Source organism: Cnephaeus nilssonii (assembly GCF_951640355.1).
Source record: "Cnephaeus nilssonii genome assembly, chromosome: 6".
NCBI lineage: Eukaryota > Metazoa > Chordata > Mammalia > Chiroptera > Vespertilionidae > Cnephaeus > Cnephaeus nilssonii.
The window spans coordinates 102713186-102728876 of record NC_137077.1 but is presented as its reverse complement, the minus strand read 5'-3'; the positions used below and the strand labels follow the sequence as shown (position 1 = coordinate 102728876).

At 45.3% G+C, this 15691-nt stretch overlaps 1 protein-coding gene across 4 annotated transcripts in view; it reads left to right on the top strand.

The window, feature by feature from the left end:
- Window positions 1-566: 566 nt before the first annotated feature.
- Window positions 567-15691, top strand: part of EEF1AKMT1 (EEF1A lysine methyltransferase 1) — a 37711-nt gene continuing 22586 nt past the window's right edge. The window contains exons 1-3 of one of the 4 annotated variants that reach the window (XM_079773676.1): window positions 577-674; window positions 882-936; window positions 12487-12649. In XM_079773676.1, the coding sequence (XP_079629802.1) occupies window positions 12506-12649 (144 nt within the window). In that variant the 5' untranslated portion in view covers window positions 577-674; window positions 882-936; window positions 12487-12505. The other 3 variants (XM_079773678.1, XM_079773677.1, XM_079773675.1) reach the window with 3 other exon arrangements.

Here is a 15691-nt window from a genome sequence, read left to right as displayed (position 1 = left end):
TGCCTTCTTGAATGGGAAATGAGTGTATCACTTATGGTTTGATATTGCCAGGTTTAACGCGTGCCTGTGTGCCAGGCACTTTGCTGGAGGTGTCCATACTGAAGGAACGCCCTCAATCCGGAAGGTTCTGAGGTCGCCAAGTCTCCCGCATTTGGAGTTATTCCCGTAGAGAAATGCTGCTGCCAAATCAGTAGCTCGCCGTGTTTCAGCGTGAACACGGCTTCGATCTCGTTTGCTCACGGGCTGGACGTTGCCGCCGTCACCGCCAGTGGGAAAGGCGCGTGGCTGCACCTGGTGACCTCGCTGAGTTTGGGGCGGAAATGGATCACAGTGGGGACTCAAAAAACGCTTTTCCAAGCTTATAACATTGGAAGGCCTCGCACGTCTGGACTTTTCTATTGGGAGACTGAGTAGACAGACCAACGAAGTCCTCCCTGACAGGTGCTTGTGAAATGTACACCCACCCAAGAACAAGCAGGTTCCTGGTTTGGCTAGAAAAACCGTGAGTTTTCATTGGACTGCCACCTCCCAGGCGGACGGCGCGCCTCCGGAGCCTGCGCCTGCGCACTGCTAGCGCAGGGCCTGGCGCGCCGGGGCAGTGGTGTGCGCAGGCGCGGCGCCGCGGCGGACCTCGCCCTCCCCGCACCGGCTCCCGGTCCCTGTGCCGCGCGGCGGTAAGTGGACTCGAGTGGTGGTACTGCTCCCGACTTCCGGGTGCGGGTTGGGAGGCCGGGCAGTCCGGGCGGCGGCCGCGAAGTCTGTGCCGTCGGAGGTTGTGCGGTGGGTCGTCCGGGCTGGGTCCGGGAAGAGGGTCCCGGAGGGGCGGCAGGCGGGTAGACGGTGCAGAGGACCGGACCGGACGTTCTGGTCGTGTTTCACAGGACGGAAGTTGTGCCTCATGTCAGTTTACCAGCGTGAGTGCGGCTTCCGGAGGCGGTGAGTGCCCTCACCGGAGACGGGAAGGAGTGAACGGCGGGTTCTTCCAGGGCTGGTTGGAGGAGGGCGCTCTGTAGGAGACAGGACATCTGGGAAGAACCCGGTTAACGCTCTGCCCCCTGCACCCACTGCCTTCCAGAATCACTTGCAGAGAAGGTGGAAAGTTTTGTTGTTGTTAATCCTCACCAGAGGACTTTTTTTCTCTTTGAATAAACCTTTATTGTTCAGATTATTACAGTTGTTCCTCTTTTTCCCCCCATGGCTCCCCACCCCACCCTCTGCCCTTACCCTCCCCGCCCCCTCTGTCCTCATCCATAGGTGAACGATTTTTGCCCAGTCTCTTCCCGCACCCCCACACCCTTTCCCCCCCCCCCCCACACACACAATTGTCAGTCCACTCCCTTTCTATGCCCCTGATTCTATTATATTCACCAGTTAATTCTGTTCATCAGACTTTTTATTCACTTGATTTTTAGATTCACTTGTTAATAGATATGTATTTGTTGCCACTTAGTTGTTCATATTTTTTATCTTTTTTCCTTCTTCTTCCTCTTCTTAAAGAATACCCTTCAGCATTTCATGTAATCCTGGTTTGGTGATGATGAACTCCTTTAGCTTTTTCTTATCTGTGAAGCTCTTTATCTGACCTTCAATTCTGAATGATAGCTTTGCTGGGTAGAGTAATCTTGGTTGTAGGTTCTTGCTGTTCATCACTTTGAATATTTCTTGCCACTTCTGTCTGGCCTGCATAGTTTCTGTTGAGAAATCAGCGTATGGGTACTCCCTTGTAGGTAACTAACTTTTTCTCTTGCTGCTTGTAAGATTCTCTCTTTGTCTTTCACCCTTGGCATTTTAATTATGATGTGTCTTGGTGTGGTCCTCTTTGGGTTCCTCTTGTTTGGGGTTCTCTGCGCTTCCTGAACCTGTAAGTCTATTTCTTTCACCAGGTGGGGGAAGTTTTCTGTCATTATTTCTTCAAATAGGTTTTCAGTATCTTGCTCTCTCTCTTCTTCTGGCACCCCCATAATTCAGATGTTGGTACGCTTGAAGTTGTCCCAGAGGCTCCTTAAACTATCTTCATATTTTGATTCTTTTTTCTTTTTGTTTTTCTGGTTGGGTGTTTTTTGCTTCTTCGTATTTCAAATCTTTGACTTGATTCTTGGGATTCTCTAGTCTGCTGTTGGATCTCTGTATATTATTCTTTATTTCAGTCAGTGTATGCTTAATTTCTAGTTGGTCCTTTTTCATATCCTTGAGGGTCTCACTAAATTTCTCGGTAGTTTCTAGAAGATTCTTGAGTAATCTTATAACCGTGATTTTGAACTCTATATCCAGTCGTTTGCTTTCCTCCATTTCTTTCATTTGTGACCTGTTTCTTTGTCTCCGCATTTTGGCTGCTTCCCTGAGTTGATAGAGTGGCTTTGTGTGCTAGGTGTCCTAAAGGGCTCAGTGGCTCAGCCTCCCCAGTTACCTGAGGTGGACACGCTTGGTGCACCCCTTTGTGGGCTGTGTGCACAGTGTTGTTGTAGTTAAGTCTTGATTGTTGTTGGTATCAGTGGGAGGAATTGACCTCCAGGTCAATTGGCTGTGGTGACCAGCTGTGTCTACGATGGGAGAACTGCTGTACTGGAGACACCTTTATGGGGCAGGACTTTGGTGCTCACTGAGTCTGCCCCTTGAGTGTTATCGCTTATGGATGTGAAGAGTTGTAATCTGGATGGTCTCACTCTGACTACTGGGTACACTGGCTCTTGTATCTTCAAGGAGGTGTAAAGTCAGCCACTGCCTGAGGCCACCCAGCAGGAGCTACGGAGAGATCTGCAAATTCCTCCTCTTTGTTTGGGGTTTGGAGGTGCCCAGTCGAGGCCCAGCTGTGAAGCAATGCAAGCTGCCGCTGAAGGGCCTTAGGTCTCCTTTTGGAAGCTTTGGAGCTCTCTGACCCAGCTGCAATTTGTTAGGTTTTAGGTTGCAAAAGGACAGGCCATTCATATGCAAAAGTCGCTGCGCACAGCTTGGGTAGGGTTGTAAATTGGGTGGAGCGTGGTCTCAGGGAATCACCAGGGCAGAGCAAACAGCAGTGGCTGCCAGTCAGCCCTGCCCTGGAGAGGTCCACACATCTCTGCATCCCATTGTTCCTTGCAGGAACAATGATCGCTGCGAGCACCTCTGAGAGAAAGCCACCCTCGTGTTCCGGCCTGATGCCAGACAGTCCAGTTTCTCCCCATATGAGTCTGGGTCCCCAGAGTCTTGCCTGGAACTAGAGTTCAGAGCAATTGGGAGCTTGTATCTCCCTCCCGATAGAGAAAGACAACAGTGCACCAAGTTCCCAGCCCGTTTCACGCGTGCCTCCACACCTTCTCACCTCCACACCTCCTACCCATCTCAATGGGTAGGAGGTGTGGAGGTGAGAAGGTGTGGAGGCACGCGTTTTTTTCTTTCCTACTAGTTGTAGAACTTCCACTTAGCCAGGTTTCCTCTGGTGGTTCTGGGTAATATTTGTTTTGTCTCTTAGTTGTAGTTTTGATGTGGTTGTGAGAGGCAGCAAGTGCAGGTGTTTACTATGCTGCCATTTTGGTTGTTTACCAGAGGATATTTTTTCCATTGATTTTTAGAGAGTGGGAGGAGGGAGGAGAGAGATTGAGAGAATGAGAAACATTGATGTGAGAGAGACACACCCATTGATTGCCTACTGCAGGGCAGATCCAACCTGCAACCCAGGTACCTGCCCTTGATCTGAGATCGACCCCACGACCCTTTGGTCTGCGGGTGACGCTCTAACCAATGAACCAAACCGGCCAGGGTGGGAGCCTGTACAATTATGCAGTGGGGGATGGGAGAGTGGGCCTTGCTTTAAGCAAAGATCATAGAGGAAATTGAAGAATTTTACACATTGCTGTAGACCACATTCGTCAGATGCTGTGTAAAGAAATAGAAAGTGACCATACAGACCATTAGGATCCTCCTCACCCCTGTTTAGGCTGTACATGGTTGTGCCCATTACTTTACCATGCTGTTCCATCACCTTCATGCTTTTCCTTCTGCAATCTTCTCCCTCAAGGTGAAAGTAAACCCGCTGTGGCCTCACTTTATCCTCCATCCACACATGCTCTTTACTCTGATCCATGGCTCTAAATGCAGACTCACCACATCATCATAGTAGAGCAGTTTTTTAACCCCCTAGCACTGTTGACATTTCTGGTCACATAGTTCTTTTTTGTGGAGGGTTGTCCTGTCAATTGTATGGAGTTGACCAGCTTCCCTGACCCACTAGATGCCAGAAGGACCCTCCCTAGTTTTGATAACCAAAAAATATTTCCAGACTTTGCCAAATATTCCCCTGGACAAACCTTGCCTGATTCTTCGGTGAGTGCCACATAAGGCTCACTGTCAGTTCAATAATATAACACAGCACTTCTCAACTCTTTTGTACATGAAAATCTCTTTTACAGCAGTTTCACAAATCTACTTAGAATTTTACTACTGCTAAAGATGTGATAAATTAGTGACAAGTAAAACAATTAGCACATTAAAACTAAAGTTCATTTAATTTAAACTTTAGTGATGTGTATTATATCAGCATTTCAATTTCCCCCACTTAACTAGTGATATACTCTTTAAAAAAAAAATTTAAACCTGTATTGTTGAGAGTTTTACAGATGTCCCTCTTTTCTCCCCCTCCACCCAGTTCCTCCCGCCCCAGGCCTTTACCACCCTATTGTCTGTGTCCATAGGCAAGATCTTTGGTTTTTCTCTTCCTTTTCTCATCCCCCCTTCCCTGAGATTCATCATTCTTTTCCATGTTTCCATGACTCTGGTTCTATTTTATTCACCAGTTTATTTTGTTCATTAGATTTCTTGTTAGATTATTTTGATTAATAGATTCAATTATTGACAGATATGTATTGCCATTTTATTCTTCATATTTTTTACATTTTTCTTCTTTTTCCTCTTCCTCTTAAAAAAATACTCTTCAACATTTCATGTACGGCTGGTTTGGTGGGGATGAACTCCTTTAGCTTTTTCTTGTCTTTGAAGCTCTTTATTTGACCTTCCATTCTAAATGATATCTTTTCTGAGTAGAGTAATCTTGGTTGTAGGTCCTTAGTATTCATCACTTTGAATATTTCTTGCCACTCCCTTCTGGCCTGCAAAGTTTCTGTTGAGAAATCAGCTGACAGTCATATGTAGGTAACTGCTTTTCTCTTGCTGCTTTTAAGAGTCTCTCTTTGTCTTTAACCCTTGGCATTTTAATTATGATGTGTCTTGGTGTGGGCCTCTTTGGGTTCATCTTGGTTGGGACTCTGTGCTTCATGGACTTGTAAGTCTATTTCTTTCACCAGGTAAGGAAAGATTTCTGTCATTATTTCTTCAAATAGGTTTTCAGTATCTTGCTCTCTCTCTTCTCCTTCTAGCACCCAATAATGCAAATGTGGTTGCTTGAAGTTGTCCCAGAGGCTCCTTACACTATCTTCATATTTTTGGATCCTTTCTTTTTTAATTACTTTATTGATTAAGGTAAAACATATTTGTCCTCATCCCCCCCATTCCCATCCCAAACCCCTCCCCACGCATGCCCCAACCCCCCTGGATCCTTTCTTTTTGCTCTTCTGATTGGGTGTTTTTTGCTTCCTCATATTCTAAATCATTGACTTCATTCTCAGAATCCTTTACTGTTGAATCCTTGTAAATTCTTCTTTATTTCAGTTAGTGTATGTTTAATATCTGACTGGTCCTTTTTCATGAAAGTCTCACTAAGTCCCTTGAAGCTCACATGAAGATCCTTGAGTAACCTTATGTTATAACCATGGTGTTGAACTCTGTATCCAGTAGTTTGCTTTCTTCCATTTTTTCATTTATGACGTGTTTCTTTGTCTCTGCATTTTGGTGGATTCCCTTTGCTTGTTTTTAGGTATTAAGTAGAGCTGCTATGTCTTCTGGAATTGGTAGAGTGGCCTTATGTAGTAGGTGTCCTTAGAGCATAGTGGCTCAGCCTCCCCAGGCACCTGAGCTGGGCACTGTAGGTGTGCCCCTGTGTGCACAGTCATGTAGTTGAGCCTTGACGTCTCTTGGTGTCACTGGGAGGAATTGACCTCCAGGCCAATTGGCTGTGAGGACCAGCTACGACTACAGTGGGAGAGCTGCTGTCAGGAAAAACCTCTATGGAGCAGGACTTCCTTCAGTGGGGCTTTGGTGTTCACTGAGTCTGCCCCTTGAGTGTGTCACTTGTGGATGTGTAGAGTTGTAATCTGCTATGGTCTGAAGCTGTCCACCGGGTACACTGGCTCTAGGCCCTCCAGGGAGATGCAAAGTCAGCCACTGCCCGGGGCCACCCGGCAGGAGCTACAGAGGGATCTGCAGATGGCTGCTAGTTGTATTGGGCTTGGACATGCCCAGGCGAGGCCCAGCTGTGAAGCAAGGCAGGCTGGTGCTAGTGCCAGTTTGGGGGCTTTTATTGATAGGTTTGGGCATGCTGACACCAGCTGTAGTTTGTGTTAAAGATTTTAGCAGAGTCTGAAGCCAGAGCCAGCACAGACCATTCATATGGAAAAACTGCTGCAAACAGCTTGGGTGGGGCTGCAAAGTGGATGGTGTGAGGTCTCAGGGCAAAGAGTGTGAGCCAGGCTGATGGAGACTCGGATATGGCCCCTGCCAGTCAGCTCTGCAACAGGGGAGCTCCCAGCATAGGAACAATGATCCCCGGGAGCACCCCTGTCTGGGAGAAAGCCTCTTCCAAGTTCTTGCTTTAATGCCAGATAATCCAGTTCCTCTGCGTATGTGTCTGGGTCCCCCAAAGCTGTCTGGTGCTGGAGCTCAGAGGGGTCGAGTCTGAGTAAGATTTTGTGCCAGCCCTTTAAAAGGAACTCCTAGTCTCCAGCAGCCTCCCAGTCACTCAGCCACAATCCCCGCTGGTTTTTACAGCCTGAAGTTATGGAGACTTCTCTTCCCAGCCCTAGAACCCTGGGCTGGGGGGATGGTGTGGGTCTGGGACCCCTTACTCCTCCTGGGCAGCCTCCACAGAGATGATCCCCCTCCCTTCTGTGCCTCCACCTCTCCTGTCACAGTGTACATGCTACTTTACTTCTCTATTTGTAGAACTTCCATTCAGCCAGCTTTCAGGCCATTCTGAACGATGGTGGCTCTGCAATTTAGTTGTAATTTTGATGTGGTTGTGGGAGGTGGCACATAGTGGTGTTTACCTACACCACCATCTTGGTTCTCCCAGTGATGCCGTCTTGAACTCAATTCAGTGATGTAGGAAACAGACTATGATTGCTAATGTTGCAGCCCCTATACTCCAGATGTTCTTCCATTGATCTTATCATTATCTAGCATATATTTTTATTTTTTGTGGTCTTTTATTGTCTCACTAGAATGTGAGTTCCAAGAGACAGAGACTTTGATTCTCATCACCAAGACAGTGCTTAGTACAAAGTAGTGCCTCAGGGAACGATGATTAAATGAATGGATTTGATCAGCTTTAAAATAAACATTATTTTAATTTATTTTATATATTTTTATTGATTTCAGAGAGGAAGGGAGAAAGGGACAGATGGAAACATCAGTGATGAGAGAGAATCATTGATTGGCTGCCTCCTGCACGGTCCCTACTGAGGATTGAGGCCGCAACCCTGGCATATGCCTTGACTGGAAATTGAACTGTGACCTCCTGGTTCATAGGTTGACACTCAACCACTGAGCCACTCTGGCTGGGCTAAACTTTTTTTTAAAATCCTCCCCGAGGATATGTTTTTCATTGATTCTAGAGAGAGAGAGAGAGACAGAGAGAGAAACATTGATGTGAGAAACACTGATTTCTTGCCCCCTTCCCCCATTTCTCAACTGGGGATGGAGCCTGCAACCTGGACATGTGCCCTAATCAGGAATTGAACTGGCAACATTTTGATGTATGGGGTGACTCTGAACCAACATTTTGATGTATGGGGTGACTCTGAAGCCACATCAGGAATAGCTAAATTTAATTATTTTTACAACCATGAGAGACAGTTTTCTTAAATTGCTCTTTAGAATTGTTTGTTTTGTACTTGAAGTCACCTGGTATTTTGATTGTTTGTTTTCTAAATATATTTTTATTGATTTCAGAAAGGAAGGGAAAGGGAGAGATAGAAATATCAATGATGAGAGAAAATCATTGATTGGTTGCCTCCTGCACACCCCACACTATGGATTAAGCCTGAAACCCAGGCATGTGCCCTGACTAGAAATTAATCAGTGACTTCCTGGTTCATAGGTTGACACTAAACCAGAGCCACAGTGGTTGGGCCATTTCTCATTTTAAATGGCTACTTTGCATCTTTTGGATACTCCGAGGCTTGGGGAATTTCTCCTATTAGAGTCTTGATTTTTCTGTTGCCTTTGGTGGTTTGTGCCTGAGGCCAAGATTGGATATACTGACTTAGGTCTTGGCATAGGAAGGGAGCAACATGACAAATATCTTGAGTAATTTTTGCTGACTTTCAAAACATCACTTGCTATAACATTTATTTTTTAAAATTTTTTATCTGTTTAAGTATAGTTGTATTGATTTCAGAGAGGGAGTGAGAGATAGAAGCATCGACGATGTGAGAGAAACATTGATTGGCTGCCTCCTGCACGCTCCCTAATGGGGATCGATCTCACAACCCAGGCATGTGCCCTTGACCGGAATTGAACCCGGGACCCTTCAGTCCGCAGGCTGAAACTCCATCCACTGAGCCAAACCCACTAGGGCACTTGCTGTAAAATTTAGAAACAATGTTTTAAAAAACAAATAGGGTGCTGTTTTTGTGCTCAGAATAACTTCCTATATAATAAAAGGCTAATATGCAAATTGTCCCCTTGACTGGGAGTTCCACCAGGAGGCGGGGCCGGCCAGCCAGCCGCCTGTGGCACCTCCCCCCAGCCAGCCCCCCACCCCACCTCAATTGGGGGCGGGACTGGCCGGCCAACCTCCCATATCCCCTTTCCCCGGCTGGCCTGGCCTGATCAACCCTGATCGGGGTGGGTCAGCTGGACCCCACCCATGCATGAATTCATGCACCAGGCCTCTAGTGATTTATAAATGTGGTTGGTTCCTGTGTAATAAGGAATTTGACCCACATGGAGGTAAACAAACCCTTTCCCAAGTGATAGGAATGTCTGTTATTCGTGAGGGGCCGTAGGCCATATCAGCCTACCCTGGAGACAGGAGCTGGGGACTGACTTCAACCAGGTGGACAGTAACTCAGTCCTTCATGGGAATGCCAGGAAGCCTCAATACACACTAGACACTGACACTCACACATGGGTGCTGGGATTGTAGTACCTCCCGTGGAAGCTTCCTGTCTGGGACTCTGTGCACTCTTTCTTGACTGGCTCTAATTTGTACCCTTTCCCTGTAATAACTGAGTATAATTGCCCTTAGTGAGTTCTGTGAGGCTTTCTAGCAAATTACTGAACATAAGGCTGGTTTGGGAAGCCCCTGAACTTGCAGTTGTCAGGGGTCTTGGGCAGACATGATTGTCTTCAGGACTATGCCTTAATTTTGCAGCTTTCTGAGTGGTATCCCAAGAAGTAATTGTGCCTGGTCATCAGTTCGTACAAAAACACCAAAATTTTCTCCCTCCCTATGTTTTACTTTTCTTCTCTTTCTCCTACTTGTCCCTTTCATATTTCTTTATATGCCCTTTTCTTTTTTTTCTTTTTTTAAGATCAGTCCTATAACACTAAGGAGCCTTAGGTAACCTAAACAGTGATTTTCAAGTACAAAAAGATGTTACAAAGTGGGGAGGAATGAAGATGGCAGCAAAGTTAAACAACTAAACTGCCGCCGCACACAACAATCTCAAAAATACAACTAAAAGACAAAACGTCTACCACCCAGAACCACGGGAAAGCTGGCGGAGTGGTTGATTTACAACTAAGAAGGAAAAAGAAAGAACAAACGCTGAAAAGCTGAGCTACGGAGGCGCGAGAATTGGGCTGGTGGCGGGCCACTGGGAACGCGGCTTTTTTTTAACCCGAAGGGAGACATGCTCCTGGTCACTCTGAAATCCAGTGTCTGGGGACACGCGGGGGACCCAGATGCCTATGGGGAGAAGCTGGACTCTCGGCCATCGGGTCGGAAAGTGAGAGTGCCTTTTTTGCAAAGGTGCGCCCAGCAATCATTGTTTACTGCGCTGGAGCGTGGCACGCGGGGACTTGGAAACGTGGAAAGGCAGAGACGGCTGACAGCAGCCATCGCCATTTGTCACGCCCTAGCCTAGTGACGCCCTGAGACCCCGCCCCGCACATTCTACTAAACTGCCCAGGCTCCACACAGTGGCTTTTGCATATAAATGGCCTGTTCTGTGGAAGCTTAACCAAATTAACCGCCAAAGCCCAAGCAAAAAGGAGAAAACTGTAGTTCCTGCTGTAACTCCTGCTGGGTGGCCTCAGACAGTAGCTGACCTGCACCCCATTGGAGATCCAGAAACTAGGGTATCTAGTGATTGGTGTGAAACGTCACCAGATTTCAACCACTCTCATAAGGGACACATTCAAGAGGCAGACTCAGTGAGCGCCAAAGCCCTACTGGAACAAGTCCCGCCCCATAAACGTGTCTCCAGCACAGCATTTCTTCCTTTATAGACAAAGCGGGTCCTCACAGCTAATTGGCCTGGAGGTCAATTCCTCCCAGTGACACCAACAACAATCAAGACTTAACTACAACAAGGCTGTACACACAGTCCACAAAGGGGTGCAACAAGAGTGTCCACCTCAGGTAACTGGGAGGCTGACCCGTGGAACCAATAGGACACCTAGTACACAAAGCTACCCTACCAACTCAGGGAAGCAGCAAAAATGAGTAGGCAAGGAAACAGATCTCAAATGAAAGAAATGGAGGAGAACAAACGAATGGACATAGAGTTCAAAACCACGGTTATAAGGTTTTTCAAGAATTTCATGGAAAAGGCCGATAAATTTAATGAGACCCTCGAGGATATGAAAAAGGACCAACTAGAAATTAAACATACACTGACTGAAATAAAAAATATTATACAGATACCCAACAGCAGACTAGAGGAACGCAAGAATCAAGTCCAAGATTTGGAATACAAAGAGGCAAAGAACACTCCTCCAGAGAAGCAAGAAGAGAAGAGAATTCAGAAAGTTGAAGATAGTGTAAGAAGCCTCTGGGACAACTTCAAGCGTACCAACATCAGAATTATGGGGGTGCCAGAAGAAGAGAGAGAGCAAGATGCTGAAAACCTATATGAAGAAATAATGACTGAAAACTTCCCCCACCTGGTGAAAGAAATAGACTTACAAATCCAGGAAGCACACAGAACCCCAAACAAAAGGAATCCAAAGAGGACCACACCAAGACATATCATAATTAAAATACCAAGGGCAAAAGACAAAGAGAGAATCTTACAAGCAGCAAGAGAAAAACAGTTACCTACAAGGGAGCACCCATACGATTGTCAGCTGATTTCTCAACAGAAACTATGAAGGCCAGAAGGGAGTGGCAAGAAATATTCAAAGTGATGAACAGCAAGAACCTACAACCAAGACTACTCTACCCAGCAAAGTTATCACTCAGAATTGAAGGGCAGATAAAGAGCTTCACAGATAAGAAAAAGCTAAAGGAGTTCATCACCACCAAACCAGTATTATATGAAATGCTGAAAGGTATTCTTTAAAAAGAGGAAAAAGAAGAAAAAAGTAAAGATAAAAATTATGAACAACAAATACATACCTATCAACAAGTGAATCTAAAAGTCAAGTGTATTAAAAATCTGAGGAACAGAATAAACTGGTGAACATAATAGAATCAGAGGCATAGAATGGGAGTGGATTGATAATTCTCAGGGGGAAAGGGTTGTCTGTGTGGGGGGTACGGGAAGAGACTGGACAAAAATCATACACCTATGGCTGAAACCGGTTTGGCTCAGTGGATAGAGCATCGGTCTGTGGACTGAAAGGTCCCAGGTTCGATTACGGTTAAGGGCATGTACATTGGTTGCGGGCACATCCCCGGTGGGCGATGTGCAGGAGGCAGCTGGTCGATGTTTCTCTCTCATCGATGTTTCTAGCTCTCTATCCCTCTCCCTTCCTCTCTGTAAAAAATCAATAAAATATATTTTTTTAAAAATCATACACCTATGGATAAGGACAGCGGGGGGGGAGGTAAGGGCAGGTGGGGGGTGGGAACTGGTTGGAGGGGAGATAAGGGGGAGGGAAAGAAGAAACAATTGTAATAATCTGAACAATAAAGGTTTATTTTTTTTAAAAAAGATGTTACACAGATAATTGTGAAATGTTTGCACATGGCCATTGGGTTACCAGAAGAAATTTAAATGTCTTTAAATACTTAATGGTGAAATTTTTCTTCAGCAAGGAATTATGAAAATCTCATTTGTAAAAAATGAAATCCTTTAAAGGAAAACTCTGCATTTGTTAAACTGTAATTCAATGGACTACCTCTGTAGATGTTTGATCTCATTTTAATAGGTTTGTATTTTTGCTGTGAGATAAACATTTTTAAATTGTTATTTGATGAGAAGAAGCACCTTTACTTTTTATCTGCAGGTCATAGACGGTCTGTGAGATGAGTGACTTGGAAGATGACGATGTCCCCCAGCTTTCTTCCCATGCCTTAGCAGCTCTCCAGGAATTCTATGCTGAGATGAAGCAATGTGCCTGCCCAGGTGGGGATGACAAATACAATGTTGGGAGAATAGAAGAGAACTGGGTGAGTAAATGCATTCCATATATATTCGGAAATATTGGTGTGGAACCTCTTCTGGACCTAGTTCAGTGTTTGTCTATATCCCACCTTATACCCAAAACTTTGTCACCTGTCAGTCGGGAGCTGATAACCTATTTGGGGAACTAGGTCAGAAAGCTGTCTAGGAATATTTTAAGATGGCATAAATGCGGATTTTCCTGGTCATGAACTATTAAGCTTGTTGATGATCAGTGGATGGGACTTTTCAGACAGGGGAATAGCATGTAGTGTCCAACACAAAGATGTGACTCCTGTATGCAGGTGCATTTTATTTGTTTTTATAGATAGAGCTCAGCAAGCCTGTGGAAAGGGTAAACTGAACGTAAACATGGTAGTAACTGAACGTAAACATGTAATGAAACATTAATGAAAGGGAGTTCAGATGATATTAATAGTTTCTGGTGCATAGTGTGTATTTTAATTATATGGTCCAAATAAAAATAGAAAGTGAAAGAGAAAAAAATTGAGTTGAGGGAAAATTCTAACCTAAGCTCAGATGTAAACATTTAAATAGGTTTGTTTTCCCTTTTTAAAAAGATCACTTTCTGTTTGTATCTTTGCTGTAAGATAAACATTTTAGAGAATTAGATGAAGCTTGAATTTTCTGTGACTCCCCTAGATAATAGATTTGTCTTTCTTCCTCCCTTTGTAACTAGAATGAAGCTTTGTATGTTGGTGTGTTTTCTACAGTCTTTTACATTTTATGTCAAGTTTGGGTTTCTTATATAAAATTTTTCTATTTACCACCAGTTTGAAACTGACTGTGATGAAAATATTTCTTTCCATTACTTTGAATGTTCCATCTAGGCAAAGCCTCTTTCCCACTGTTTGCTTCTTTGTGTTTGTCTTCTAGCTTGGTCCTTCTGTAAATAGAAAGCATCAGACACCTGAAGAATTGCAATATTCTTGGGTGATCTTTCTCTTTTCCTTCTGCTTAATTTTTAAATACTATGTACTCTGTTCTGATTCTAAAAGTAATCTATACAAAATATATGAACAAGAAAGTAAAAGTTAGTCCTATCTGGTTGGGTGGCTCAGTAGGTTGGACTGTTATCCTGTACACCTAAAGGTTGAGGGTTCAATTCCTGGTTAGGGCACATTGCAGGTTCGATCCCTTGTTGGGGCATGTTCGGGAGTCAATCAATCAATGTTTCTTTCTCACATAGATGTTTCTCTGTCCCTCTTTCTCTCCCTTCCTCCTCTCTCTCTAACATCAATAGACATATCCTCCAGTAAAGATAAAAAAAAAAAAGTCCTAATTCCGCTACCTAGAATTAACAATTCTTATAATTTTGAGACTTTTCAATTATTTCCAATTACAGTTGACATTCAATATTTTATTAGTTTTAGGTATGCAAGCATAAGTGGTTAGACATTTATGTAACTTACCAAGTGATTACCCCAATAAGTCTAGTACTTACCTGGCACCATACATAGTTATTACAATATTGTTGACTATTCCCTATGCTGTACTTGACATCCCTGTGACTATTTTTTAACTGCTTTTTGTGCTGCTTTTTTTATTTTTCATTTGAAAAATATTTAAATCATTTATTGCTGTTAAGTTACCGCATTTCAGAATACACACTGCATGGAAATGATACTTTTCAGACCCTGGGGGTGAGATCTTAAGGATGTAGCCAACTGAGTTGTCTCGTGGTCATGACAGAACAAGAGTTCTGAGCACTCAGTTTCTAAGAGTCACAGACCTTGTTCTCTTCCGTTGCTCGAGCAGTAAATTCTAACAGATAACAAACACAGCTTCAAAGAAAGCATCGCTGGGAATCACGGAGATGACGGCCTGCGTGACTCCTCGCTTGGCGGTGGAGGGGCAGCCAGTACCTGGCGGCAGCCCGGCGGCTCCGGAGCTCGGCGGCTCTGTCCCGGTGGAAGTGGTTGGGCCGGTAAACACAGCGCTCAGGGGCTTCCTCTGCAGGACCGCCCTGGTGACGGAGCCGGTGGCTCAGCAGCGGGCAGAGCCTCCCGGCCCGTGGCTACGCTGATGCCTTCTTACTCATCCTGTGGTTGATGAGCCACCTGCCCTGGATGAGCGGGGCCGCACGAACGGGAGCCCGTTGGGAGGCTGCACCTTGCAGGCAAATCTCATGAACATCGGAGAGTAACAGCAGAGGGCAAACGTCATCCGCCCACTGATAATCTCCGCAGACTTTTCATGTCACTGATGGTGGCAATGGAGACCCCCGTTGGTTACTGGGCCCCAGAAGTGCGTGCTCAAGAGGTAGTCCCCGAAATGCTTGTCCGGACACAGTCCGCCGCCGTTCGCACCAGCGCCTGCCATGGCAGTGCCGGCCGCAGGCTGCCCTCGCCGCCGCTCCTCGGACGGAGGGGACACCCACTTTGTGCTTTTTAATTCCCTCATATTTTTCACCCAGCCCCCTGAACCCTCTCCCATCTGACAACCATGAGTTCGTTCTCTATATCTATGAGTCTATTTCTGTTTTGTTGGTTCATTTATTTTGTTCTTTAGATTCCACATTCAAGTGAAATCATATGGCATTTGTCTTTGTCTGTCTGACTTGCCTCACTTAGCATAATACCCTCTGGGTCCATCCATATGATCACAGATGATACTGTTATCAGTGAACGTGAGGTATCCCTTTCCCCACTGAGTGCTTGGGGTTGGGCCCTTATGTTATCTTGAGAAAAAGAATTTTCTGAGACCTGCATGGGAGGAAGAGTGATTTCTATTTGTGTGGAATTATGTCCCTGGGTTTGTAAAGTTCCATTTCCCTTAACTCAGTCCTAGAAGATGTGCAGCGGCGGGTTCAGTAAAGGCAGAAACAAAACCAGTGTCCAGAGTTTCTCTTCCACATTGTAGCTGGGTTTAGCACGAAGGTAGTCGAAGAGCAGGGTGAATGTAGGAGAACGAGAGCCCTGCAAGCCAGGAGTCAAGTGCGAGCAAGCAAGCGCAAGAGGGAGCGAGCTCCTTTGTTTAGGCCAGTGATGGCGAACCTATGACACGCGTGTCAGCACTGACACGCGTAG